We start from the raw sequence: 25,863 nt of genomic DNA, 5'->3' as shown, positions 1-25,863 counted from the left end.
GTAAATTTGCCAGTCATGGTGTTGCATCTGTGACTTCAGCTACTGGGAGGCTGAGGCGAGAGAATCTTATTGAGTTTGAGTCTGGCCTGGGCTCCACAGCAAGTGCTGTTTCCTAAGAAAAATAAGGGGCTGTGGGTACAGCTCAGTGGAAAGGCACATGCCTGAGGTCCTGGGTTTGCTCGGCAGTAACCCCCAAACACTTTGTGTGACCCTGCTTCTCCTGCCTGCTGACCCGGCTGACCGTGTGTTCCCTTGCAGGGAAGTGGGAGTGCCCCTGGCACCACTGCGACGTGTGTGGCAAGCCTTCTACCTCATTCTGCCACCTGTGCCCCAACTCACTCTGTAAGGAGCACCTGGACGGGACAGCCTTCCGCTCCACTCAGGAAGGGCAGTCCTACTGCTGTGAGCATGACTTGGGGGCAGAATCAGCAACCAGTGCCAAGACTGAGAGCCCTCTTCCAGAACCAGGGAAGTCCAAGGGGAAGAGGAAGAGAAGGCGGTGTTGGCGGAGGGTCACAGAAGGCAAATAGCGCCAGGCAGAGGCTTGGGCAGATCCAGGGGCGGCGTGGGGCACCAGCCCTGCCTGCAGGGAGAGGGTGAGTGTGGCACTGACCCCCAGGACCCAGCTGGTAGTGCTGCAACATGTACAGGCCTCCTCGGGAGGGAGCGCCTCCCACCACTGAGCCATCCTCAGCAGCTGCGTGCGCTGTGTCTGCACTGATGACCGCCCGAGCCGTGCTCACTGGCTCGCTCGGGCCCAGGACAAACAAGCCTTACTGCACAGCATTACAGCTACACTTGAATCTCTACGAATGTCAGCCTCCCTCCCTCCCTCCCTCCCTCCCTCCCTCCCAGTTTTTTAGGTTAAAGTTACGACTGAAGATTGATGGGCATGTGAAATGTGTAGACTAGTGTCTTCTAAAGGTCACTATTGGCGTTCATCCTCCCGTTGTTCACTTACAGTGCTACCTTCACTCAGGAGAGAGCAGGACTCAGGCCACGATCCTCAGCCAACCACAACTGGATCATTAGTTTGCTCTTTTGTGCTAATGTGAATTTTCCCTCGAAATGCTTCTTTCCATCCTTGTGAGAGGCCCGGCCAAGGAGCCTGGCAGTGGTAGTGCTGTTGCCACATTTTTTCTCCTAGTTTTTCTCTTTGAGAACTTGGAAGGCCACATGGAGCAGCCCACATTTGCTTCCGGCTACTTCTCCAGGGTCTGTCTTCTGAACATCCTAAGTTCTTACCAACATCTGGAGGAAAACTTTGTACATTTTTTAATTTGGCTTTTCATGACCAGTTTCTGGCTGTCATGTTCAATATATTCTTGCTAAATAACCCCGTCTCACAAACCACCACCGACTAAAACACACATTTACTGACGCGACCCTGAGTTCTCATGAAGCAGTGAGCTGGGCAGGAGCACCGTGCCCAGACTGCAGAGACCCCAGGTCTCCCGGAGCTCAGGTTGCTGTCTGAAGCGCTTCCATTCCTTCCCGTTGCGAGTCTGCTCACAGGGTGCCAGGACACCCACTCTGTCTCTCAGAGCCAGGTGTGGTGACACCTGTTTCCCTGAGATGCCAGTTCTTTTAAAAGGGTCCTGCCCCAGAGGGAGACCCAAGAAGTACTAATCTGTCTTTGGAAGACCCGACTCTTCTTTCCTATGGGTTTCTCCTGACCCAGAGGAGCTCAGGACACCAAGAAAGGAAGGGGAGGACGTGCCTCCTGAGGGAGGGAAGGCACACGAGGCAGCAAGTCTGCTTTTTAAAACCCCATGCGTTGCAGAGAAGTTCACCAGCTCTGTGGAATGAGATCTCCTGACTACCACTTTCCTGCCACCCTCTCACTGTGTGGAACTGCAGTCTGCATTTGGACCAAGACTGACCATTTTCCCTCTGACCACATTTGGATGTCATGCAGGGGTGAGGACCTGCAGGCCCAGGACCTCCACGATCACTCACCAGTGGAAGTCTGCTGATCGGTGGCTGTCCCTTTGGTCCTTCTCCAATCATGGTTCCCCAGAAAGTAACCATACAAAGGACCAAAAGAAGAGCGTTGCAGCTAGCTGACCTCTGAAAACGCACTTGCCTGGTGAGAGGCAGCTAGGAAATAGTAACTCTTTGGCCTAGGACCTAACTAACTCTGCTCAAACTGTCCTCTGAGTACTGGGTTGGCTCAGATTTCCGCTCCTTTCTAGCTTGGGAGGCTACGCCCAGGCTCCTTAGACAGGTGTAGGCCAGTCCTGTCACTTGTCCAAAACTGGCCTTTCCCACCAGCCACAGAAAAGTCCACATCAGATGTTAGGACTGGCTCGCAGTGCACTTTGGGGAGCAGATTAACTTATTTTTGTATTTGACCGTAGTAAAATCTTACGATTTTTGAGTCACTTTGATAGTACTTCCAAATTATTTTATGATCTTTCTGAAGGAAATAATATTGCAAAAATTTTAAAAGATTTTCCCTCTCCAAAAACTATTAATGAGCAAATAACACTAACTTTTAAAACTGCTAGAAGATCAGTTTATAAATCTAGTAAAACAAAGTCTTGGGAGGGTAGCCACCAACTTGAAGGGCCTTTCCCACTGGGGGTGACCAGGCACATGGGCCATGCCTGTGACTGATGTGGTTGGTGCTCCGAGGCTGGGGAAGGTTTGTTTGTTTTTTTGAGGACTTTGTGACTTCCTGAACAGCAGCTTCAATCCATCGTCATTCACGTGAAACAGACAGACAAAGCTGCATCAGAAACCAACCAGGAGCTGTACCTGCCCTGTGCACATGCCAGGCCAGCAGCAGCACAGGTCTGTCAGTCAGGACACAGGGCCTCACCGTTGTGTGTGGTGGCAGGGATGTGACCATCAGGTCATTCTTAAATGTGGTCACTGTGGTGCAGTGCGTCTGGCACAAAAGTCCTGCCTGTCCTTGAGGAGTGGACAGTCCTCCTTTCCTGGCGACACTGCCCAGGGCTCCCTGGGTCCCGAGCACACTCAGGTTGGCACTTCCGATGCCTTCAAAGTAAAGTATTTATCATCTTGACATCTGAAGCATGATGTGTGAAGAAGTGCCCATCTTCCAGAACTACCTTATTTTCAAGAATTAAAAACAAGTCGTCTGTTTTAATTAAAGTTGATGCAAACAACTGTCAGTTGCCAAATATCTTCGCCTATGAGAAGTGTAGTTGATGACTGTTAGTCGGTAGAGTAAAATGCTGTGTCTGTGGGCATCACGGTGTCACCATACCCTGTTGAGATGTGAAGTGCCCTGTCAAATTAAATACAAGTTTAAATGTGCCTATGGTGTCTAAACTTCATACAATATAAGGTCAGGTTCCTCTTAGGAATGCTGGGTGCTATCACCAGGTTCAATAGTTAGATTTAAAAACTTGAAATTCGTATGGAGGTGGGAGGGATATAATGAAGTATAGACTTGAGAATTGCCAGTTGGGGAAAAATAAATAATTAATAGCATTTAAAGTGGAAAGTTGTGTTTGGAAAACTGTATGAGTATTTTTGTATTAAAAAACTTGAAAGGCTTTTTTCTTATACTTATTTTATATGGGATTGTGTTCTGGCCTCCCCATTTCCCAGTGCTCTGAACTTGAGGACAGCTCTATTTTCAGACTTATCCGGAAGCCAGTGAACCTTGGCAAGTACAGCACGTGCTGGAGCACAGGGGAATAAGTTCCATGGAGAAACTCCCCTCCTCTCAGAAGTCATGTGCTCCCCAAGTCCCCGCTGAAGTCACGATGGTCTGGGGAAGTGCATTTCCTGGCCCTGTCCACGGCAGAGGATGCTAGGGCTTGTGACCCCACCCGTTACCTGTCCCTGGTCCCAGGAGGTCTTGGAGTCTCCACGCCCTGCCTCTCCTTCCTGGGTTCCGACAACTGCCTGAGGAGGCACCCTGAGCAGAGTCAAGCTGGCCTGAAACACAGCTCTGTGTGGGCTTTCTTTAGAAAAGCTAAACTTTAATACTCAGATCATCTTACAATGAAAATAGGTACCCGAAGACAGCTCTTAAATGTCTACGACTGTACAAAAGACAAATACAAAACCTGGGCAGGCATGGGTGGCAGGCGAGGTCCGTCTCCTCCTCTGGTATTGTGGGATCCACCCACCCCCCCCCCCCCCCGCCCAAACTGACCAGGTGCCACCTTTGGTCCCCTCAACCTCACGGGGGAGGGTGTGCACTAATAGGGAAAGCCCTCTCTCAGCCAGTGGAATTTCTTTAAGAAAAAAAATAAGGGTAAAGTCTAACAGGCACCAAAACTAGGAAGTTATAACTTTTGGTTTAACATTCAAAAACGTAATATTGAATCCAAAAAAGTATCTTAAATCACACAAAAAGTTAACCCATATTAAAATATAAAAAATAAGCCTAAAACACCCTAGAGAAATGACCTAAAAGGTAAGCAGGCTGGGCCCAGCAACATGTCAGTGGAGGGCACTGGGCAGGAGCCGCGCCCGTGGAGTCTGCTCTTGGGTTGCTGTTATCCCTGGAGCCCCTGAGTCGGGCTGGCAGCAGAGGTGGCAGCCTTAAGACACGTTGGTCATGGGCTTATACTTCTTGAAGCGCGTCCACTGGCCCGTGGCGTAGTTCATCTCGAACACGGTGTCCACCAGCATGGTGGTACTGCCTTGGCCGTCTGCCTTGGGCAGGTCTTCCATGTGCTCACTGAGCTTGATCTGGATCACGTCACCCTGCTCCTGGCACGGGTTCTCTGTGGGGGGCAGGGGCTGCTGGACAGGCGCCCGAGGCAAAGGAGCCCACCCCCCAAGCCCCACAAGGCATCACCCAGACCTAGCTGTCCAGACATACCTCGGGAGCCGGCCATGAAGCCCAGGATGAGGGCCTTTTCAGGCCGCGTGATCTTGTTGGCTGTCTTGAACATCTCCTGGGCGGCGAACATATGCTCTCTCTGTGAAGGACAGGAAGTGGGTGTCGAGGCCACCTGCCTCTATCTACCCACTGGCCCCACTGGGTTCTCCAACCCCATGGCCTGCAAGCTCCACTGGGGCTACCTACCGTAAGAGCCAGTTTCTTCTTAGGCCCTTGCTGGGCTGGGGGCTGGGTCTGTGGGGCCACCATGGCCACTGGAGGTGCCTGGGCAGCAGGGGGGACAGCCGGGGGTGTGCTAGGCCTCAGGGGCGAGGTGGGTGCTGTGGGTGTTGGTGTGGCGGGGCTCAGGCCGCTGTTGTACATGGACGCCCTCTGTTTAAACTGTGCCGGCAATGCAGGGCTGGGGGTGCTAGGCTCCTCAGATGGTCGGCTGGCCTGCAGGCTGGCTTCCCGGGAAGACGGGGCTACAGGCAGAGTAGGGATTGGTGAGGGGATCTGGGGAGAAGAGTGGGGCTAGACTCCTAGTGCACCCAAGACCCTGTAGAGTTTTAACTCTCCAGGCCACTGCCCCCAGACTCCCATCTCCTGAGAGGGGACAGACTTGGTCCCAACTCCCCGGTCCTGAGTGCTGCTGTGCCCCCAGCCCACCTGCTCTGTCCTCCTCCCCTGAGCAGAGTCCATCCCTCCCTCCCTGCCCCTAGCCAGGGCACAAACTCTAAATGCCCCACCCAGAAGGGCAGAGCCAGTGGTCCCAGCCATCTCCAGACCCACAGACTGGAGACTATGGTCAGCTCCTGAGGCAGGTCCCCAATACCCTGATGCTGGGAACAAGACACAAGAAAGCAGCCTGACCCCAAGGGCCTTCCTGCCAGCCCCACGGTGAGCTAAGCCCTACCCAGCTGATCTGGCAGGCAAAGCAATGGAATCAAAGCCTAAACACAAGTGACTAACCCAAGTTCACTTTTGGTTAAATCTAGGAAGATGGTGGCCGAGCAGCTGTTTGTCTGCCAGGTCAGAGCTGCTGGTTTACTTCTCCGCCAGGAGGGGCTCCCATACCCAGCACCACCAAGGGCTGAGGGACAACAGGCAACACCTTGATGCTGAAGACCCCCAAGCAGCAGGGCACCCTCCTGGGTGGATGCTGGGGGCTCTCTGAGGCAGTAGGCCCTAGGGCAGGCGCTGGTGCTGACTGGGGGAAGGCTGACCTGGCATGTTGCAGGCCGCTCACCTGGGGGGGTCTCAGAGCTGGGGATGTAGGATGAGGCAGGTACCACGCTGGGCGTGGAGGGCAGGTAACTCGTGGAGGGCAGTGCAGGCTCGCTGTTTAGAGACCCAAGTTTCTGGAAGACAGAGGTCATAGTCTCTCCAGGCAGAGGCGTGGGTTTCAGCATACCCTTCCCCAACTTGGCATCATAAGAACAAGGGAGGTGGCGGTGCTATCCCCAGGGCAGGGACAATAGTTTCTCCAGGCCACAAGCCCTTGGACTTGGTGCTGCTGGCCCTTGAGTTTCAGCCCTGACCACCCTGCTGTGCTCCTCAACGGCCATCTCTGGGGAAAGGAGCATAGCAACACTTGCCTTACCACAAAAGCACAGTGGGAAACACGTTCATTCCAAAATACTGAGGCCACAGAGGAGCAGAGATGCCCACTGTGACGTGTCCTTCTCTAGTTCTGGCTATGGACATGTCACAACCTGTGGGCACATCTCACTGGCCACACATTCCCACAGACACTCTGGGGAAGGACTGCTCCCACGACTTCACCTCTCCCACCCACCGGTAGGACCTGATCTCCAGAGCACTGGGGCCTTAGACAGGGTCACAAGCACTTTTGACACAGGGGAAACCGAGGTGCAGTGGTGAGGAGAATTCAGGCAGTCCCCCAGCACGTAGCAAGTACTCTTTCCAAACCTGAGTCTGAAATGTCAGTGGCTAACAAGTGGAACCAGAGGGAACACACACTTTGGCTGCATCACAGCTGGGAGCAGATGGTGGAGCTGGTAGGGCAGGGCTGTGCCATGCAGAAGCCATACCTGTGTAGACCCCAGGCCGGCTGCATAGTCCGGGGTGGCATTTTCAACTACTGTCTCTTCCTTGGCTGGCTTTTCCACCACTTCTGCATCTGAGAACAAAGCACAAGTGCTCATGGGTGGCTGGCTCAGAAGGCCCCAGTGCCTTCCACACACACAGGCTCAATGCAAGGCAGCAGCGTGAACTGCAGGCATAAGCAGTGACTCGCTGGGGAAGGGCCGCCACGCATGGCCCAGGAAGAACTGCTATGAGGAACCTTGGACCTCTTCTGGTGTCACCCGTCAGCCTGGCCCTGAAAGCACCCAAATACCACCCAGAGGCAGAGGCAGCTGTGGCAGGCCATGGCATACCTCCCTCCACACAATACGCACCCAGAGTCTTCCTCCTCCTCTTTGCCTCTCGACCAGCACCAACCATATCCAGCTCAGAAATATCCAGGAGCTGCCAAAACAAACACAACTCAGCACTTAATCACAGCATGGAAGAAGACCAAGGCTGGTCTTGCTGGGATGTCACAGAGGCTGGGGATATCCCACCTTCACGCCCCTTTCTTTTCGCAGTGGTGTCCTCGAAGGCGGGATAGGGGTCCGGTTCCCAGCAGGGCTGAAGACACTGGGTGTGGTAGGGCTCCTGAAGGGTGCCTGCTTCGGGATACCTTTGAGTGGGGCTAGAGAGATGTGGTGCTGTCAGTGTTTCTGTGGCGACACGTGAGGGAGCCCAATGCCCTCTGACCAGCAGAATGGGCTGGGCCGGGCAGGGCTGCCTCAGGAACGACCACAGGGTGAAGCATGTCTCCTGCCAGTCTGCATGTTCAACCCTTCTCTAAAAACAGGCAATTCCTGCCACCGTTGCTGTAGGGAAGGGGGCATTCAGCTCAGATCCTACTAGACCACAGACATCCTGGAGGTCTGTCAGGAAAAGCCAAACTGGGTGCCCCAGTAGATACAAGACCTAAGGCACATGGTCCATGGCAACCAGAGGACTAGGAATGATGGCAGATGACAACTGGCCAAGACACGTGGGACCCCCATAAAGGCTACCCAGAGCACTGAGTCCTGCCCAGAAAAATAATGACATCTCAAACTGACATTCTGGTCAAGAAAAGTAAACAAAAACAAGTCACACGTCTTCAGCCACATGATCTTAGAACGGCCTCTTCTGTCAGCAGGAATGGGAACACGGACCCATCACTTCCTTCTTGTACTCCTCAATGGCCAGAAGGCCACACTCTGTGAGAATTGTTCCTCTCCTACCTCATCCTCGTGTCCCAGAGGGTACCAAGCACTCAGCTGCAGTGCACCCGCTCCGGTGGGCACTCCCTGCCCCCAGGATGCACTCCTGCTCAGGTCTTATGGTGGCCCAGGCTTGGGGCAAAGGCATCCACTGAGCTACACTGTCAGGATGCTGGGTCAAGGGTGGACACAGTGATTGATGGCCATGCCACCCCTCTCCTGGTTGAGCAGGTGCAGCCCCTACCCCTGCCCTTAAGGACCTTGCTAAGACAAACAGAAGATGGGGGTCTGCTTCCGAGGGAGACAGGTGGGGCGAGGGGAGCCAGACAGAGCCTGTGCTGCAGTGGGTAGGGCCATGCCAGGGAGGGCAGCATGCCCTACAAGGATGATGGACAGTCAAAACCATTAGCTCTTGCGTAAAAGCTTTGGGATAATGGGAACTTGGCACGACAAGACTCCAAATGAAGTGAGCAGGGCAGCAGAGAGACCACACAGAAGGAGGCTTCACCTTTAGTTCCAGCAGGCACATGGGTCCCTGCAATTTCCTGCTTTTCAACAACTGTCCTGCCCTCTAGCCCCTTGGACTCTGCTTGCCCGGAACCTTCTTCAGGTGTGCTGGGCCCTGGGCGTGATTACAGAACAACCTTGTTTTCTTGTAACTGATTAAGTTCACCCCCAACCGTGAGCAATAAGCACAAGTCAAGAAGGATGAATAGGCCACAGGCCTCAGACCATCAGTTTGGATCAGTTGGCTCCCTGCTGCCTCTCACACAGTGCTCAATAGCACCAGGAGTCACATTCTCCATCCCCAGGCACAGCCCTTTCCTCCACCACTCTCGGAGAAGTGCCCTGGGTCAGTGGCCTGTAGCTTCCTGTCTGCCCACAGCCACCATACCGGCAACTGCCACCAGAGATGGCAGAAGAGCCAGAGCAGTGTCTTCTCCCTCAGATCCGGCTGGCCTCAGGATGGCTAGCCACGCAGCCTCCCAGTTTTCCTAAAGCAGAAAAGCTCATGGTACAAGCTCGGTGCTCATTCTCACTGCAGAGCCAGCAGGCCTCGCCCCACAGGGCAGTGTTCTAGGAACCCCCTGTGGAGAGCAGCAGCGGCACTGGCCCGTGCGCGCGCAGCCTTACTTGTGGTGTCCATCTTGCGGAGCGGCCCGCGGCCCTTGGTGTGGAACGGTAACCCCGCACTCCTCTTCAGCTGCTGCGCGGTCTCGGAGGCTGCACAGAAAGAGCCAATGCGTCAGCACTCACTGCAAGCACAGCACCTCACCCCAGGACTACACATCAGTAACCACGGACTGAAAAATGCCCGAGTTACAAGTGCTCTCATGGGCTCATTTTGTCCAAATGAGAAACCCAACACAAGTTCTAGTATCACAACCAGGCTCTGTAGGCCAAAAACTTCCATGTGAGCAGGTCCAAGAGTTCTGTGGCCAATGCCTGCAACCCCAGAGAACTGGGAGCCAGAAGCCAGGACCCAAGGACCTCCCATGGACCCCTGCAGCCGTCCTTAAGCAGACCTGAGGGTCAGGGTTCCCCTCACAGAGGCATAAATATGAGAAAGAAACAAAAGAGATTTTCCTCACTTGGCTTAGTAAAGCTACAGGGTGAGGGAAGACTTAGTGCCCAGGGCAGGCCCGGACTGCCACCAGCAACATGCAAGGGACAGAGCCAGGTTCCTCTGCTGACTCCCGTAAAGGCAGAGCCTAAGGAACTGAACAGAGACCTTCAAGAGCTACGCAGTGGGCCACAGAGCCCCCAGAAGAGCACCGGCCCCAGTACACTGTCCTATTCCAACCAGGAGTCACAGACAGCTACCATGAGGGTTTTACTCAGACTTCCTAAAAACAGCATGGGTGGAGTGCAGTGGTACACACCTGTGCAACCAGCACTCAGGAGGCTGGAACAGGAGGACTGAAGGTTCCAGGCAAACCTGTGCTACGCCCATAGTGAGAACCTACCTCAAAATCAAAAACAAAACAAGTAAACCTCTAATAAGGCATGTAGAAATGATTGTCTTTTTGAAAAGACAGGCCAGGTCCCTTAAACGTCTAAGAGAAATCTTAACACCACGGAGAAAAGGCAGGGTCACTCCGGAGTCATCCCCGTGGACACTCACACTTCTGCAGCAGCTCTGCCCGCAGCGTGGCGCTCTTGGGTTTCCGCTTGAGCTGAAAATGCTTCACCGGTGGGGTGAGGGGTCCAGCCAGGGTGGTCAAGGCGTTCTTATTCAGATACTGGCACTCCAACGGAAGCATGGTGGATGCCTCGCACTCACCCACTGTGGAGAGCCACAGCACAGTCAGCCCTTTCTCAGGGCAGCCTAGGCCATTGTGCTCAGTTATGTGGAAAGAGCCCCACATGTACTGAGTGTGTATTTAAAGTCAGGGCAGCTTCTGCTCTGATTTCAACGCACCCTGTGGTCCGCAGCAAGACTGGCTTCTGCTCGGCTCCAGCTTGATCACCAGCAACCACGGTTATCAAAGAGCCAGGACGCAAGGACAGTCCTCTCACTACAGGAGGGCTTGTCAGAATTCCTGGGAGCTTTTTAACAACAGAAATGCCTGAGACTGAGGATGGGAAATGCCCTGGCTGCTGTAAGCCTTGGATCCACTTGGGTCTCAGAACCATAGGAGCAGTTAAGAACGGCTACACCAGGAAGCAGCTTTCACACCAGATCATGAAGTTCTGACAGAACACGCCCACCGACAGCAGGAAGGTAAGTGTGGCTGTCACAGGCTTCTCCCCCATGACTCCCCACAAGGCCAGGACGGGTGGTTTCTCCTGGTCACTGCTGAAGCCCAGCCTCACAAAGCTGCTCATTCACATTTCCCCAGCCTGCATGGTTACCAAGGGGCGGGTGCTCAGAAAACCATCCCCAGGGGCACACAGCAACGCTGCTGCTTAAATTAGGTACGTGACTGGCTAAGAAAAAGCACAGACTTAGGGCAAATGAGTTTGCTGTCCTCTCTCCCTGTGCCCAGGAGGACCTTTGTGACCGTTGTGACCTCCAGGGACATAGCAGGGGGTGGGTGTGGACCTGTGGTGCACTTGCAATTATAAATCAAGTGAAAATCTAGTAAGTATCAGAAGCCACAGGGGTTGACCACACCTGTTGGCCACATCAGCAACCTCCTTGTCTACAATTCCCTGTTGTGTTCAGGGCTATGCCTTTGCAGGGGCTCAGGGTACAAGGTTAGCTCCTCAGGGGCTCCCAGATCCCATTCTCCAAAGTCACAGGGAAATTCAGAAAGGACACAGGTGTGTCCTTCTCCCTATCCTGAGCTCCTCCTATGTTTTCTAAAACCACCTGCAAAGTGTTGTCAAAATACTTTTAGTTCACATTCTAACAAGCGAATGTGGCTATTTTTGAATGTTTACCAGTGTCTACTAGGTCAAGGGATATTCCAGGCTTTGGAGCCACAATCTGCACAGACCGAGTCCTTAAATTTGGGGAGAGACAGCAGGCAGTCAAGAAAACACCAGTGAGTAACATAATCCCAGACACAGCAGTGCAGAGAGGACAGGGCCATAAGGTTGCTCAACAGCTAGCACAAAGCCAGCTATCAGCCCGTGGGGGTAAAGTGTGCACTGTGTTCTGAGCCATCCGCAAAATACAGTGAACAACAACTCTCAAAGGTCAAATTCATCTTGGAAAACAACCGTTAAGGAAACTCACTTTCTTCCTCTCAACATGAAATAAAAGCCGCACTATGTACCTTTTTCTCTAAGTTCTCCTAAAATGTCTTGAACGTTGGGGTTCTGCTCCTCAAGGTCAAGGTTGAGTGAACCAGTGTCAGGAAAGGACTTCAGAATGTCAGCAACCATGAGGACCCAGGGATCCGAGTCCAGGGTGGCGAGCTGGATGATGTCCATCAGGGCACCCTTCATCTACGGAAAGAGAAGACAACGCCTTGGACCACTGGAGCTACCTGCCCTAACTGGAACGGTGGCAGCTCTGAGAGTCCCACCTTGCATGCGATCGTGGTCTATGCACCTTCCCAATTCAAACCCCACTTTGGCCTCTGGGTGGACATGGGGCAGAAGCTGTCACTGAAAGCAATCACTCCAGGTGCCCACACTTCCTTTGCACCTCCCACTGTGCCCCAGAGCCATCTGCTTCCCTGCACTGCCACAGCCTTTGCCAGGTTGCAATAGCCCAGCATCCAGTGCTTCCCCATGGCCTCCCAGACGGCTCCTAGCAACATCTAGTCCTTTGGGCCCGCCTCCCCTCTGGTGGGCAGATATAGTAAAATCTAAAAGCTGAGAAGCCAGGACCACTAAACGCATTAATGGGGACATCTCAGGTATAAAGAGCAAAGAGCTTGGCCCAGAGTCAACAACTGGGAGTACTGAGGCAGGCAGGTGGTTCTATGATTCCTTGGACATATGAGGCAGCTGGGCCAAGGTAGAAGGAGTGCACCTGCCACCTGCTGGGGCCTGAGAAAGCACAAGTCCTGTGTGGCACTTGGGAGGTCAAAAACGAAGGTGCCAGCAGACTCAGTGTCTGTGAGGACTGCTTCCTGGCTCGCTCTGTCTTCAATAGAACAAGCTCCTTTGCGTCTATTTTATAAAGGCACTAATTGTGTTGATTAGGGCTTTACCTTCTAATATATCCTCTTAGTGGTTAGCAATTCAACATCCAGTTTTTTTGGAGGGGTGTGTACAAACATTCAGACGTTACCAAAACTCTAATGCCTAATTGATGGTATTTGGAGACGGGCCTTTGGGAGGTGAACCTGTCATGAGGGCAGGGCTCTGGCTGGTCTGATGGGACCCCCTCATTCAGGTGGCTGCGTGAGGGCACAGGAGACAGCAGCCATCTGCAGGAAGGACCAGCACTCTGACCTCATGACTTCTAGCTTCCAGAAACATGAGCAACAACACAGTTAAGTCTGTGGCTCACGATGCCATTGGCCTTCCACATCATTGGTTCCACGTCTATGGATTTAATCAACCATGGATCAAAAATATTCTTTAAAAAGCCAGGTGCTGGTGGCTCACACCTGTAATCCTAGCTACTCAGGAGGCAGGGATCAGGAAAACTAGTCTGATATCAGCCCAGGCAAATGAGACTCTATCTTAAAAAAAATATGTCACAGAAAAGGGCTGGTTGAGTGGTTCAAGATGAAGGCCCTGAATCCAAACCCCAGCACCACCAAAAAAACCCAAAAAACCCCACATATTCTTAGCTTATAGGGCTTACAAAAGCAGGTCTTCCTGGATTATACATACGTATATGTATACACATGTATTAACTCCCACCAAATGTGAACACCTTATCAGGTACGACTGTGAAGGAGATCACGCAAGAAAAGAAGTCTCAGGAATTGGTCAGATGGAAGTGCAAAGTGAAACCTGATTAGAGGGTCTAGAGCAACACAAACCAGTAGGATTAAATCATGTAACTTTCTAGAAGACGTGAACTGCCGTCCAGTGAGAGCAGAAGAGCGGTGGCTCAGCAGGGGGAAGGGCATGTCCTCTTCACTGTGGTGATCTCACAAGTGTCCCCTCACACTGCACACTTAAATAAGGGTACTTATTTTATGCCAATTACAAGTTGCTGGGATCTGTTGTTGTTGTTTTGTTTTTTGGTGGCACTGGGCTTTGAACTTGAGCTTCACATTACTAGGCAGGTGCTCTACTGCTTGAGCCATGCTACAACCCTTTTTGCTGATTAAGCACACGGCATCTTGCTTTCTGCCTGGGCTGGTCCAAACTGTGATCCTCAGATTTTACACTTCCTACCATGGCTAGGGTGACAGGTATGCCCCTACACCCAGTTTTTTTCCTGAAATGGGGTCTAGCGAACTTTTGCCCAGGCTGGCCTTGAACTGTGATCCTCCCAATCTCAGCCTCCCAAGCAGCACAAATTTGTTTTTTTTTTTTTAATCCTTAAAGCAACATATGTCTTAAAGAAGATATAGGAAAAGATGCATATTAAATAGAATAGGGTGGAATAGTTGCTGCCTGTGGGGACCGCAGGGAGTGGGACGGAGGAAAAAAGAGAGACAAGAAATGAAAGAGGCTTTGTAAGAAAAAAAGAGAGAATATAATGACCAATATTAATGATATGAATTATGAATGAATGAAATAATATGACTTACAAATAAACGGACAATAATCAGCAAACAGAAGAGCATGTGACAACGGAGGAGAGAATGGATAGACAAAATGAGGCAGGCAGTACTCAGGCAGTAACCTAGCGACCTCAGGAGGTGTGGCAGAGCAAAGGGTCAGAGCATCAGAGAGGACAAGAGACCAGGGCAAAGGCAAGATGAGATGAGACAATGGCTGAGAGTGTTCTAGAACTGTTGAAAGATAACCAAAACTTCAGGAAGCTTAATGAGTTTTATGGACATATCACAGGAAATAGCAGGACTCCAAAGTAAAGCTGTTGTCCAACTCCAGGCCACCCGGGGCAAAGCCCTGGTCTGCAGGGTGGCACCTAACCAGCGAGGAAGCCACAAGCTTGCTTGCTCTGGGTTAAGGGTGGAGTTCAGCACAGTTTCAATGAGTGCCCGGTACCCTGGAAAGGTTAGAGTCAGAACAGAGGAACACAGGGAAGAAGACATGGATGTTATGTTCCAAAAACCTCATCAGATCCTCTGTGCCTAAGCTGGAAATCGAGGCTGCTTCTGTGTATCAGTGTCTTAGGCTCTCCAGGCAGAAACGGGGCACTTCTGTCTTACTTGTATGACTTCAAATGGCAAAGGTCCAAGCCTGTGATTTTTGGACAGCAGTCTCAGTGAATGAGACAGCAATAATGATGAGGAAAGGAAATGACGTTACAGCTGCAGAGTGGCCCATCTGCTTGTTATTTCAGCTAATAAACATATGGTGATCCCAGTCACTGAGCACTGGACGCCCCAAGACATCCCACAGAACCACAGGCGCAAGCTAACTTCATATGTAATAGTCACCTCGGCATGGCCTCTTGTCTGAAGCCTGCTTTGTTGCCAGGGCCGAGGGTCACTGTTCTACTCACATACACCATGCAGTCAGGCCGTGTCTTGTCTCTTGGCAGACATCATTCTCACTTCCTCACCAAATGATACCACCTCAAAGAGCAGGGGCTCCAACTCACTCTGCACCCCTCAGGAACAGAATGCCACACCACTGAAACATTCCTCTTCTAACACTGGCTAAGAACTGTTCTTTACTTAGCTTTTAAGAAAAATGACACTGAGTATAAAGGTCAGCGGTTTAGGTACTGTTTAGCATGCCAGGCCCTGGGTTTAACCCTCAGTATGGGGGGACAGGTAATCACAGAACAATGAACTGGTTTCAGGGGTTCATTCAGAAACACAAGTTGTAATAAATGCTGTATATAATGGTTAATTTATGTGTCAACTTGATTAGGCCGCAGGGTGCCCAGAAATCACTCTCTGGGCACACACTCTGGGTGTGACTGTGAGGATGTTTCAGGATGGGATTTAAACATTTAAATTAGTATTGAGCCAAGTGGAAAGCCCTCCTGAATGTGGGTGGGCCTCATTCAATCAGCTGAACACCTAATAAAAAGGTGGATAAAACAACAGTGAGGTAGTGCACACTTGTAGTGATTCTAGCTCCTTGGGAGGCTGAGGCAGAAAGATTGTTTCGGCACAGGAATTTGAGGGCAACCTGGGCAACATAGCAAGTCCCTCATCTCAAAAAAAAAAAAAGAAGGAAAAAAAAAAAAAAAAAAGCTAGGCAAGAGGACATGCCCTTCTGCGTGACTACACAAGCTGGGCCATGGGTCTTGGTCTTTTCCGGGCTTCAGACTTAGACTGAAATTTGGGCTCTTCAAGTCTAACAGCTGGCATCACTGGTCTCCAAGTGCATGTCGGGTGCATCTATGCAGCTTCCTGGTTCTGTTTCTCTGGACAACACTAACGCACTGCGGAATGCCCTCAGCCTAGTCATCTAATCCCCCATAGCTATGGCCCCTGGACAAAACTTTAATTTTTAGGGGGATATCCCCAAAGTACCAGATTCTTACAGAACTGAAGAAAGTTAAGATAAGTGAATGAGAGCATTTTAGAAAAAACAATGGTTTTGGTGGTAGGGCCTTCCTTATGCTCTACCACTTGAGCCACTCTGCCAAGTCTGGACAGACTTTTTTTCTTTTTTTCTCATTGTTGTGCTGGGTGGGAGTACACTGTGGCATTTACAAATGTTCTTACAATGTATCAAATATATCATACTAGAAAGACTTTTTTTTAAATACCAAGAAAACAGAAATGCTTTTCAGAATGGCCTAGCTCTTGCATGATCTAGTTAAATGAGGTCATTATAATTTTTTGTAACATATACGGAAACGTTCAAGAAATAGATATGTACACACATAAATAAGGAAGTTGGTATACCTATACTAATGCTAGATTTAAAAACACTTAAGGACCAAACATTACCAATATAAAGATCTCTGCATAAAGATCCATGGTTTAGTTCCCCAGGCAACTGCAGCAACAGTAAACTCCTATGCATCTCATAACAGCCCCAAAATATATAAAGCAACAGTTGACAAGGAGGAATAGACAAATCCATGATCATTCTGGGGAGCTCAAATATTCCTTCTCATTAACTGATAAAAAAACCAGGGCTGGAGGTGTGGTTCAAGTGGTAGAGTGCTTGACTAGCAATCACAAGGCCCTGAGTAAAACAACCAGCACCACGACAATAAATAAGAAAGAAAAAAAGAAAGGAATGAAGAGAGATGTCTAAATTACACAAGGGTCAATGAAGAAACTATCACAGAAATTAGCAAACATTACGTATTAGAAAATATCGCTCATCAAAACTTGTGGGATGCAGCTAAACAATGAAATTAGAAGTAAGTTTGTAATGTTACATGCAGAAAGAAGGCTGGAAATGAAATCCATCTTAAGAACTCAAAAAACCCAACAAACTAAAGAAGAAAATTAGTGCAAAGATTAGTGAAACAAGTCAAAAGTTGGTATTTTTTTACTTACAGAAGTGTCAAACAAATCTCATAAAATTATCAAACATCGGGTGAAATGGATCAAGAAAAGAAAAAATGAAAATGGGAACATGCCATGCATGCTTCTGACTTAAAAAAGAAAGAAGGATTGTTAACTACTTTATCCCAATGCATGTGAAAATTTAGTAAAATGTCCAAATCCCTAGGAAAATATAAAATCAAAATTTGCTTAAGAAAAACACAGGCCAGGTATGGTGGCTCATACTTATAATCCCAGTTACTCGGGAGGTAGAGATCCAAAGGGTCAAGACTTGAGGCCAGCCAGGCAAAAAGTTAGCAAGACTTCATCTCAAAAAACAAGCTGAGGACTGGCAGAGTGGCTCAAGTGGTAGAGCATCTGCCTAGCAAGCGTGAGGTCCTGAGTTCAAACTCCAGTACCACCAAAAAACAAAACACAAAAACCAAAAAACAACAAGCTGATATATGAAGTAGAACAAAGAAATGTCCGCAACTGCTTTAAGTGGGATGGAGAGGGAGTGAGGGGGAAAGCCACTGGGGGTGATCTCACCAATGTACCATATACACTTACTTGGAATTGTCACTATAAATCCCCCTGCATAACGAATATATCCTATTTAGAACAGACAAGCCGGACATGATGGGTCACACCTGTGACCTCAGCTACACAGGAGGCATAGGAAGAAGAATGCAGTCCTAGGCTAACCCCGGCAAAAAGTACAGGGCCCTATCTGAGAACAAAACAAAAAGGGCTGGAGTGGCCCAAGTGGGAGAGCACTTGCCTAGCAAGAGCAAGACCGAGTTCAATCCCTACTAAAGCCAAGAAAAAGGGGGGAAAAAAAAAAAAACAAAAAACAAAAAACCAATCCACACAAAACAATCAACAACCCCACAGGAATCTGGGCATAGGGGTACATACCTGTGATCCCAGTACTCAGGAGGCTGAAACAGAAGGATGCTGTGTTCAAGGACAGCCTGAGCTACAGAGCAAGACCCTGTCTCAAAAATAAAACAAGAACCAAAAAGTATTGCTCAAAAATCTTCACAAGCACAGAAGACATTACCAAAATCTGATGACAACTGATGTCTCATGAGCCCAGAAACAGAGTCTTTTACAAACATCAGCATAGTGACATCCAACAGTACGAAACAGCCAACTTAGGGTGATGTCAGGAGTGTACAGTGTGATTCTGTTAATGTGGTGAAGTACGTATCAAAACAGGTATTCTAAACATTTGAAAAAATCAAAAATTCATGTATAGTCACACCAACTAGAATGGCTGTAACAAAACACAGCAAGTAATGGCAAGGACGTGAGAAACTAAACAGTCAAGAATCACAGGTGGGATGAAACGGTGATGCCACTGTGTAAAAGAGCTGGACAGTTCCTTAAAATGTTAATCACTGAGTTACCACGTCACCTAGCAATTCCACCCCAGATATGTACCAAGAAAACTGAAAATGGATGTCCACACAAACCCTGTACATAAATGTTCACAGCCTAATTCATAATGGCCAGTATCCAGAGTTACAGGATTCCAAACTATTAAAGAGTTCACTCCAGAGTGAACTGTGTTCTTAAGTGTAGTCTTAAAATCCCAACAGGTTCTATGTATAAAACCTGAAAAGTGAATATAAAATGCATACAGAAGTGCCAAAAAAAGCCAACTCCTCCTGAAGAGTAAGTGGGGGGTTTGCCCTGCTTGTTAGACAACAAGACCTTATGAATAAAGTGGCAGGAACTGATTATCACCAGGTCAGTAGCACAGCAATACATAAATGGCTCAAAAGAACTGAGCCATAGCAGATCCCAAACCACAAATAAATGAAAAGGTCTGCACCCACACTGCAGAACAACAGAAAAAGTCATTTCATGAAATGGTGCTGGAGGACTTGGACAAAACTGGCCTCCCAGCTTCACATACCATCACTCCCAGGGAGACTGAAGACCACAGTGTGAAAGACAAAACTGTACACTTCTGCCAAGAACTCCAGTGAGGAACATCTAAACAGGACCAGATCAGTATCAACTCTGGGGAGAGGGGTGAGCACGCCATCCAGCCAGAACTGGTTTGTTGAGACCGGAAGCTTGGGCACCTGGGAACACCTGGGACACATGAATGAAAAAGGATGGTGTGAAAAGAAAGGTAAGTAGGTAAGGATAGGCTCAGGGGTTTAAGAGGGTTTGCCTCGCATACACAAAGCCCTGGGTTTAATCCACAACACAATGAAAGAAAGAGACTGGGGGTTGGGGGCGTGGCTCAAAGCACCAGCAAAGTAAGGGTGAAGTCCTGAGTTCAAACCCACATGCTACCAAAAAAAATTTTAAAGGTAACCAGGGAAAACAGATTTAAGCAGGCAGCTCACATAAAAGGAAACCAAACAAGAAAAAAATGAAAAGACATCCAATCAAATTAGCAATAAGACAAACACAAATTAAGATCCTCTAGTAAAATTTACACACTCACCAGACTAACACATTTTGGGAGGAGTATAATTTGATACAGCCACTTTGAAAAATAATTTGTCATAACTGTATACCACCACAGTTCCACTCCTAGAGAACTACAAACTGACAAGCACCTGAACAAATACACGTCAGTACATTATCCACAATTGCAAACAAGGGCTGGAAGCATCGCGCACCCCGCCCAGCAAGCTTGAAGCCCTGAGTTCAAACTCCAAACCACCACCGCCAAAAAAAAAAAAAAGAGAAGTCCACAACAGCGAAAAACAAAATTAACTGCAAGCTAAATGTCTCAACGACAAAACGGAGGGCTGTATGGTCAGAGTGGAATATACAGCACTGAAGAGTAAACCATGTCACCTGGAACCTGGATGACTATGTCAAGGTGTCAATCAAAAGAAGACCCACCCACACCACACAAATACATACAACATGCCATATTAGGAAAACCCAAACTCTCCTGCTTAGAAATGCATATGAAACTGATACTACTACAAAGAATGGCACCGAAATGAGAGACAAAATTATGATTAGGAATGGAGGTGCTTCTGGGGAGTAGGCGTTCTATTTCTTCACCCGTGTGGGGTTAGAGGTGTACATCATGGTGCTATTCGTATTGGGTAAGCCGCCTAAAATTCATTTTTGCACAAGGTCTATAGTTCAACAAAAACCAACTACAATACATAATGATGTTTAAAGAAAAAAACAAAACCCACAACAGCATCTGGGAATGTCTAAAGCAGGGCCCTTCAATATTTTTGCAGCCACGTGTGGTGGTGCACCCTTATAATCTCGGCACTCGGGAAACTGAGGCAGGATTGGGAGCTCAGGGCCACCCTGGCTACACAGTGCAACTGTCTTGGGGGGTGTGGTTAATGTGGTGGAGTGCCTGCCTCGCAAGCAGAAAGACCTGAATTCAAACCCCACCCCAGTACCACCAAAAAGTTTCCCACTGTAAGACTGCCTTCTCCCTCCCCCCCAAAACGAGTTATTTCGAATGGAAAACGACACAATGTTTGGGGGGGGAAAAAGAGAAACCCAATCGCACTGAAAAATCCGAAGAATAGCGAGGAGCTGGGCTCCGGTGGCGCACGCCTGTAATCCTAGTTACTTGGCAGGCTGAGACTAGGAAGATCGCGGTTCGAGGCCAGCCTGGGCAAAGAGTTTGCGAGACCCCCCCATCTCCAAAACAACCAGAGCAGAATGGACTGGAGATGTGGTTCCATCGGTAGAGCGACTGCTTTGCAAGTGCAAAAGTCCGGAGTTCAAACCCCAGTCTCACCCAAAAAAAAAAAAAAGGGGGGGGTTAGGAACTCGACATCTGGATACCTAACGTAAAAGCCACAGAGTTACAGTACAGTGGGCAGTTCCTGGAAAAGTCACCCCAGAGCCCAGCCGAAGCTGCACCTGGGCGCCGGCCGGGTGAGCATGACTTCCGCGAACGCTCCCCGTCGGCTCCAGAACCCCGACTCCGGGCGTCGGAGGGATCGGGAGGGGGCTCTGGATCGGGAGGGGGCTCTGGATCGGGAGGGGGCTCTGGATCGGGAGGGGGCTCTGGATCGGGAGGGGGCTCTGCGGGACGGGGAGAGGCCACAGCAGCTGGGTGGGGCGGTGCAGGCGGGCAGGAGGGGCCAGGTCGGTCCGCGCCGGTCTCACCTCGTCCACCGTGCGGCGCGGGAGATGCAGCGTCCCGAGCAGCAGCTTGAGCTTCACGGCCGACGACAGGCGGTGGAAGCAGAGGCGGATGTTGTCGATGACGGCGGCCGTAAGCAGGGACGCGATGCTGGGCGGCGCCCACAGCTCGTCGGTGGCGCCCAGCTTGTTGTGCAGCCACAGGCCCGTATCGCTCTCCCGCATGGACGCCATCTTGGAGGCTGCCTGCGCGCACCAGCCGGCATCTTATGAGGACGCCTACGCGCCCCTGGCGAGGACCCCCAACATGGCGGCACCCGCGGACGCTGGGCGGGGCTGCGGCCGAGCGAGCGCGACTGGTGGCGGCCGCACCTTCGAGCGGATACGAGGCGACGCCCGAGAGCCGGAGCGACGGGGCGCCGCGGGGAGGCCCGTCGGCTTCCGTATCGCGTAAGCCAGCGCCGGCGCAGGGAGATGACGTCCGCAAGTCGCGGTCGTGCGCGTGACGTCATGCCGGCGCCGGCTAGGGTCCAGCTAGGTGTAGTGCGGGACTGTTGTCTGCTTCTGGGCGCCGCCTCAGCCCTGCCCAGTCGGTGGCGGTCCGTAGACAGCGCCGGACCTGCTCACCACGCCGGCTTCCCAGCTCCTAGCGTTCATTCCTCGTCTGCGTCTCCCTTGTCCGCCATTCGAACAACACAGGGGATCCTAGTTCAGATCCCCGGAGCCACGTGTCCTGGAGTGGGGGCGCTGGGCTCAGCGGCGCGGGCACGGCCGCAGAGGGCTCCAGGTGTTCCCCAGGGATTGCGCTGTGCCTCTCGCCTGGAGCCGGGTTGGTGTGGCGGGGAGGCCTTGCAAGAACCCGTAGTTGAATCTTTAGGAACTCTACGAACTTGTTAAGTGTAGACACCGTTAAAAATTGAACTTCATCGTTATGGTTTACGTTTTGTTTTTGAGGAAGGTCTCCCTGTGTAGCCCACGCTGGTCTCAAACTCAGGATCCTCCTGCCTGACCTGCCAAGGGCTGGGATTGCCAGCGTGAACCACCGCGCAAGGCGGTCTAAGCCCTAGCGAGGCAGGCACTGCCGCTTGAGCCTCACCTCCAGTCCGTTTGGCTGTTCGTTGGTTTTGTTTCGCTTTGTTTGCGGTACTGCCTTAGGCTTGCTAGGCAAGTACTCTACCACTTAAGCCAACCTTTTCTTTTTGAGATAGGGTCAAACAAAACAGTGATCCTCCTGATCTCCGCCATCTGAGTAGCTAGGATTACAGGCGTGAGCCACCTGCGCCAGGCTCGCTCTGGTTATTTTGGAGATGGAGTCTTGTGAACTGTATGCACTGGCTGTCCTCAACCGTAATCCTCCTGATGTCAGCCTCCCAAGTGCTGGGAATACCAGCATGATTCCTTAAAAGTATTTTAACCAGGTGACACATGTTAGAAATATCTTTAAGATATTGGGGTGTCAGGAGAGAAGCAAGGATACTCAGAAGTCAATAGGCAAGGCAAAATTTACTTTTGCAGAAGGGTGCATGGCAGGAAGTCTGGGAGGTATGCACACTAGGTGGGAGGTCCTGGGGGGGGGCGGGGGTTTATGTGACCCCATGCTGTCCCTCCCCTGCCCCTGGATTGGGCAGGTTTTGGGTGCATAGTCTTATGTGGCTGGCTAATTAGAAAGGGGCCAGGTTGGGAGGGGACTTTGGGAACAAAGAAGTTTAAAAGTTCAAAGAAGCAATAACTGTTTTTGGTTATCAGCTCCGGAAACAGGGCCTCTCAGCCCAGTTGAGGATAACAACACTTTGTTCTTAATAGAAACTTTTATCATACTAAGCTAAGTCCATGAAGCGAGTATATGGGAAGTGAGTTAGTAAGGCGGTTATTACTGATTAAATTCTTTGAAAGAAAAGACCTGACCTATGCTGATTCTTACAATTAAGTTACCAGTTTCCTAAAAACTACATACTGGGTCTCTTAACTTTACTTTCTCTTAGGCCTTTTAGCCCAGACACTTCCTCCCCTTGAATTCCCAGCTTACTCTTACAGATCTGGAGTTCTGATGACAACGTGGAAGGAGAGCAAACTTGAGCCCACCTGGGAAGAACCTTATCAGTTCTTATGACTGAGACAGCTCTCCAAATGTCAGGACAAGGTTGGACCCATCACACCAGAGAATTCTCCTCACCAAGGAGAAGGATGGACGGCTGCTCCACATGCTGACGCTATGAAACTGACTATAAAAAGGCTATAAGAGACTGCCTGGTAATCTTAGATGCTATCTCCTGTGCTCAGGCTGCAATACCTAAGCCCTATAAAGATCATAAATGGCACCTTGTTATTCAAGGTAGGATGCACCCTATAAATTTGGTTATAAATATTGCTAAATCTCCCTACCCTCAGGTTATCCATTTTGATCCCTGTCTAGCATAAGGGATTTAAGTTATCAAAGGTAATTATCCCAAGAGGATAAATATTTATGTCTAGAAGGGGAGACTACTAATGGGCGAGGACCTTGTCTGGACTGATGATATTTGGTGGACCACCCAACCTCAGATGTACTGCTGACCCCAACACACCTAGCCCTTTGAGGGACCTAGCCCCTCTAAAACCAGACATAAGTCTAACTGAAGACATCCCACCCCAAAATTGCCCACATCTCTAATGTAATCCTTTCCTACTGACCATCCTTAACCCAAAGGCTGCTTGGGAGAACCCACAGGTTGCACCCTGCACTTATGGAATAGGGCTGTCAGTCTCTGGGTTTGACCTCATAGGCAGGTGCAAAATCCAATCAGAGAACCTTCCCAATCCTCCTTTGTATTCCCAACCTTCTTTACCACCCCACTCCAGAGGAGGATAATGGGAAAAGCCACTAAACCATCCTGAAAAGGTTCATGTAACAGTAGTGACTGACTTAAGAAACCCTAGAGATAGAGACTGGACATGGTGAGACAAATGCCTGGTTGGAATGGTTAAAATATTCTGTATGTGCCTTAAATAAGAGCAATTGTTACACTTGCACTGCAGCTAGACTGGAGACTCAGGTGGTCTCATTCTCACTAGGATGGACTTCAGACCCTAATGGTATGGCATGCATGATAGCTCTATATCAGGAGGATTCAGCCAGGGGAAACGAGTCTTGCAAGATCTTGTCATTCCTGTTCAAAGTGGTAAAAGGTCCAAGACAGAAGTACCCTCAAACCATCAGGCCCCCCCATCCCCTGACACCAACTACATCTCGTGCCTCTCTCGGTATAGGGATTCATTGATGTTCATGGTAACCTGACTGGCTGTAATGGAGGTTGATCCTTCGATGAGATAAGCAACCAAAAAGCATTGACCAAAGCCTGAGCAAATGTCTGGTGGTACTGCGGAGGACCTTTGCTTGAGATCCTCCCAGAAAATTGGACTGGAACCTGTGCTTTGGTTCGACTGGCTATCCCTTTCACGCTGGCATTTCAACAACCCAGCCAGTCAGAAAAGGGACTCAAGTCCTGAAGAGTACAAAGGGATGACTGTACGTTTATACAGGTGCCATGGGAGTCCCCCGAGGGGTCCACGATGAATTCAAGCTAGAAATCAAATAGCAGCGGGCTTCCAGTCTGTAATATTCTGGTGGTCCACAGTCAATACAAATGTAGATTGGATCAATTACATCTGTTAAAACCAGCAGAGATTTGTTAACTACGCTAGAGATGCCATCTAGGGAATAGCAGAGCAATGAGATGCCACAAGCCGAATGGCATGGGAGAACAGATTAGCCGTGTGCATGAAGTTAGCAGAAAAGGGAGGAGTTGTGTAACGGTAGAAGGTCAATGTTGTGCTTTCATCCCCAGTGATACCACCCTTAATGGCACCATTACAAAGGCTTTACAGGGATTAACTACTCTTGCCAATGAACTTGCAGAAAATTCTGGAATAGATAACCCATTTAATAGCTTGATGGAACAATGGTTTGGAAAATGGAAAGGCATGATGGTATCTATTTTCACTTCACTGATAATTGTGTTAGGAGTAATGACCACAGTAGGGTGCTATACCATTTCCTGTGTGAGAGGGCTCATTCAAAGATTGAGACCTTTCTCACCAAACAGACGCCGCCTCTTACCCAGACAATATCCGCTCATTAGACACAGTTGAATAAGAAAGTCAATTCATGCTAGCTAAGTTTGAAGAAAAGAACTGTAAATAAAGGGGGAAATTGTAAGAATCAGCTTAGGTCAGGTCTTTTCTATCAAAGAATTACTAACTCACTTCCCATATACTTGCTTCATGGACTCAGCTTAGTATGATAAAAGTTTCTATTAAAAACAAAGGGTTGTTATCCTCAGCTGGGCTGAGGCAAGAATTCTGCTAGGTGCCCTGGTTCCAGAGCAGATAGCCAAAAACAGTTACTGCTTCTCTGAAACGTCTTTGTTCCCAAAGTCCACTCCTAACCTGTCCCCTTTCTAATTAGCCAACCACGTAGACCTGCCCAATCCAGGGGCAGGAGAGGGACAGCATGGCCATCATATAAAACCCCTGTGGACTTTCCACCCAGTGTGCTTGCCTCCCAGACTTCCTGATGTGTACCCTTCTGCAAAAGTAAATTTTGTCTTGCCTATTGACTTCTGAGTAGTGTCGTCTCTCTTGTGACACCCCAATATCTTAAAGACATTTCTAACGTGTGCCTGTGGTCTTGGCATCTGGGAGACTGAGGTGGGAGGATTGGTGGAGCCCAGGGGTTAGAGAC

At 49.8% G+C, this 25,863-nt stretch overlaps 2 protein-coding genes and 2 long non-coding RNA genes across 5 annotated transcripts in view; 3 read left to right on the top strand and 1 right to left on the bottom strand.

Moving 5' to 3' along the window:
- The window catches only part of Nsd2 (nuclear receptor binding SET domain protein 2), a 70,072-nt gene extending 66,787 nt beyond the window's left edge, over nucleotides 1-3,285 (top strand). Inside the window, exon 22 of the mRNA XM_074042744.1 lies at nucleotides 259-3,285. Coding sequence (XP_073898845.1) covers nucleotides 259-530 — 272 coding nt within the window. The 3' untranslated portion in view covers nucleotides 531-3,285. The remainder of the gene's footprint in view (nucleotides 1-258) is intronic.
- A 976-nt stretch (nucleotides 3,286-4,261) lies between these two features.
- Nelfa (negative elongation factor complex member A) lies at nucleotides 4,262-21,572 on the bottom strand. 2 transcript variants are annotated; one of them, XM_020177278.2, is made up of 11 exons: nucleotides 21,168-21,572; nucleotides 11,820-11,991; nucleotides 10,220-10,381; nucleotides 9,229-9,318; nucleotides 7,399-7,529; nucleotides 7,234-7,303; nucleotides 6,865-6,953; nucleotides 6,060-6,171; nucleotides 5,018-5,295; nucleotides 4,811-4,910; nucleotides 4,262-4,712 (listed from the first exon to the last, which is right to left on the bottom strand). In XM_020177278.2, exons 1-11 carry the CDS (start codon nucleotides 21,375-21,377, stop codon nucleotides 4,528-4,530), a joined length of 1,599 nt encoding a protein of 532 aa, XP_020032867.1. In that variant the 5' UTR covers nucleotides 21,378-21,572; the 3' UTR covers nucleotides 4,262-4,527. The 2 variants fall into 2 exon arrangements, with proteins under 2 accessions (XP_020032867.1, XP_073898848.1); XM_074042747.1 differs by lacking the exon at nucleotides 21,168-21,572 and adding an exon at nucleotides 18,970-19,117.
- LOC141411025 (uncharacterized) overlaps nucleotides 10,377-25,863 on the top strand; it is a 33,184-nt gene continuing 17,697 nt past the window's right edge. The window contains exon 1 of the long non-coding RNA XR_012435896.1: nucleotides 10,377-10,819. This is a non-coding gene — a long non-coding RNA (uncharacterized lncRNA). The remainder of the gene's footprint in view (nucleotides 10,820-25,863) is intronic.
- LOC141411024 (uncharacterized) lies at nucleotides 21,596-25,738 on the top strand. Its single transcript, XR_012435895.1, has 2 exons — nucleotides 21,596-23,475; nucleotides 24,390-25,738. It is a non-coding gene; the product is annotated as an uncharacterized lncRNA (long non-coding RNA).

This window comes from Castor canadensis, chromosome 9, assembly GCF_047511655.1.
Source record: "Castor canadensis chromosome 9, mCasCan1.hap1v2, whole genome shotgun sequence".
NCBI lineage: Eukaryota > Metazoa > Chordata > Mammalia > Rodentia > Castoridae > Castor > Castor canadensis.
Note: the sequence above shows the minus strand (reverse complement) of the source record. Positions and strands in the feature narration are given on the sequence as shown.

What these genes read in the sequence shown, in the direction of transcription:
- Nelfa (XM_020177278.2), bottom strand. Translation starts at nt 21,377, where the DNA reads ATGGCGTCCATGCGGGAGAGCGATACGGGCCTGTGGCTGCACAACAAG. An exon ending in AGGAGAACTTAGAGAAAAAG is followed by an intron (nt 10,382 to 11,819) that starts GTACATAGTGCG and finishes GGCTCTCCACAG; the next exon opens with TGGGTGAGTGCGAGGCATCC. An exon ending in CAGCTCTGAGACCCCCCCAG is followed by an intron (nt 5,296 to 6,059) that starts GTGAGCGGCCTG and finishes CTCTGCCTGTAG; the next exon opens with CCCCGTCTTCCCGGGAAGCC.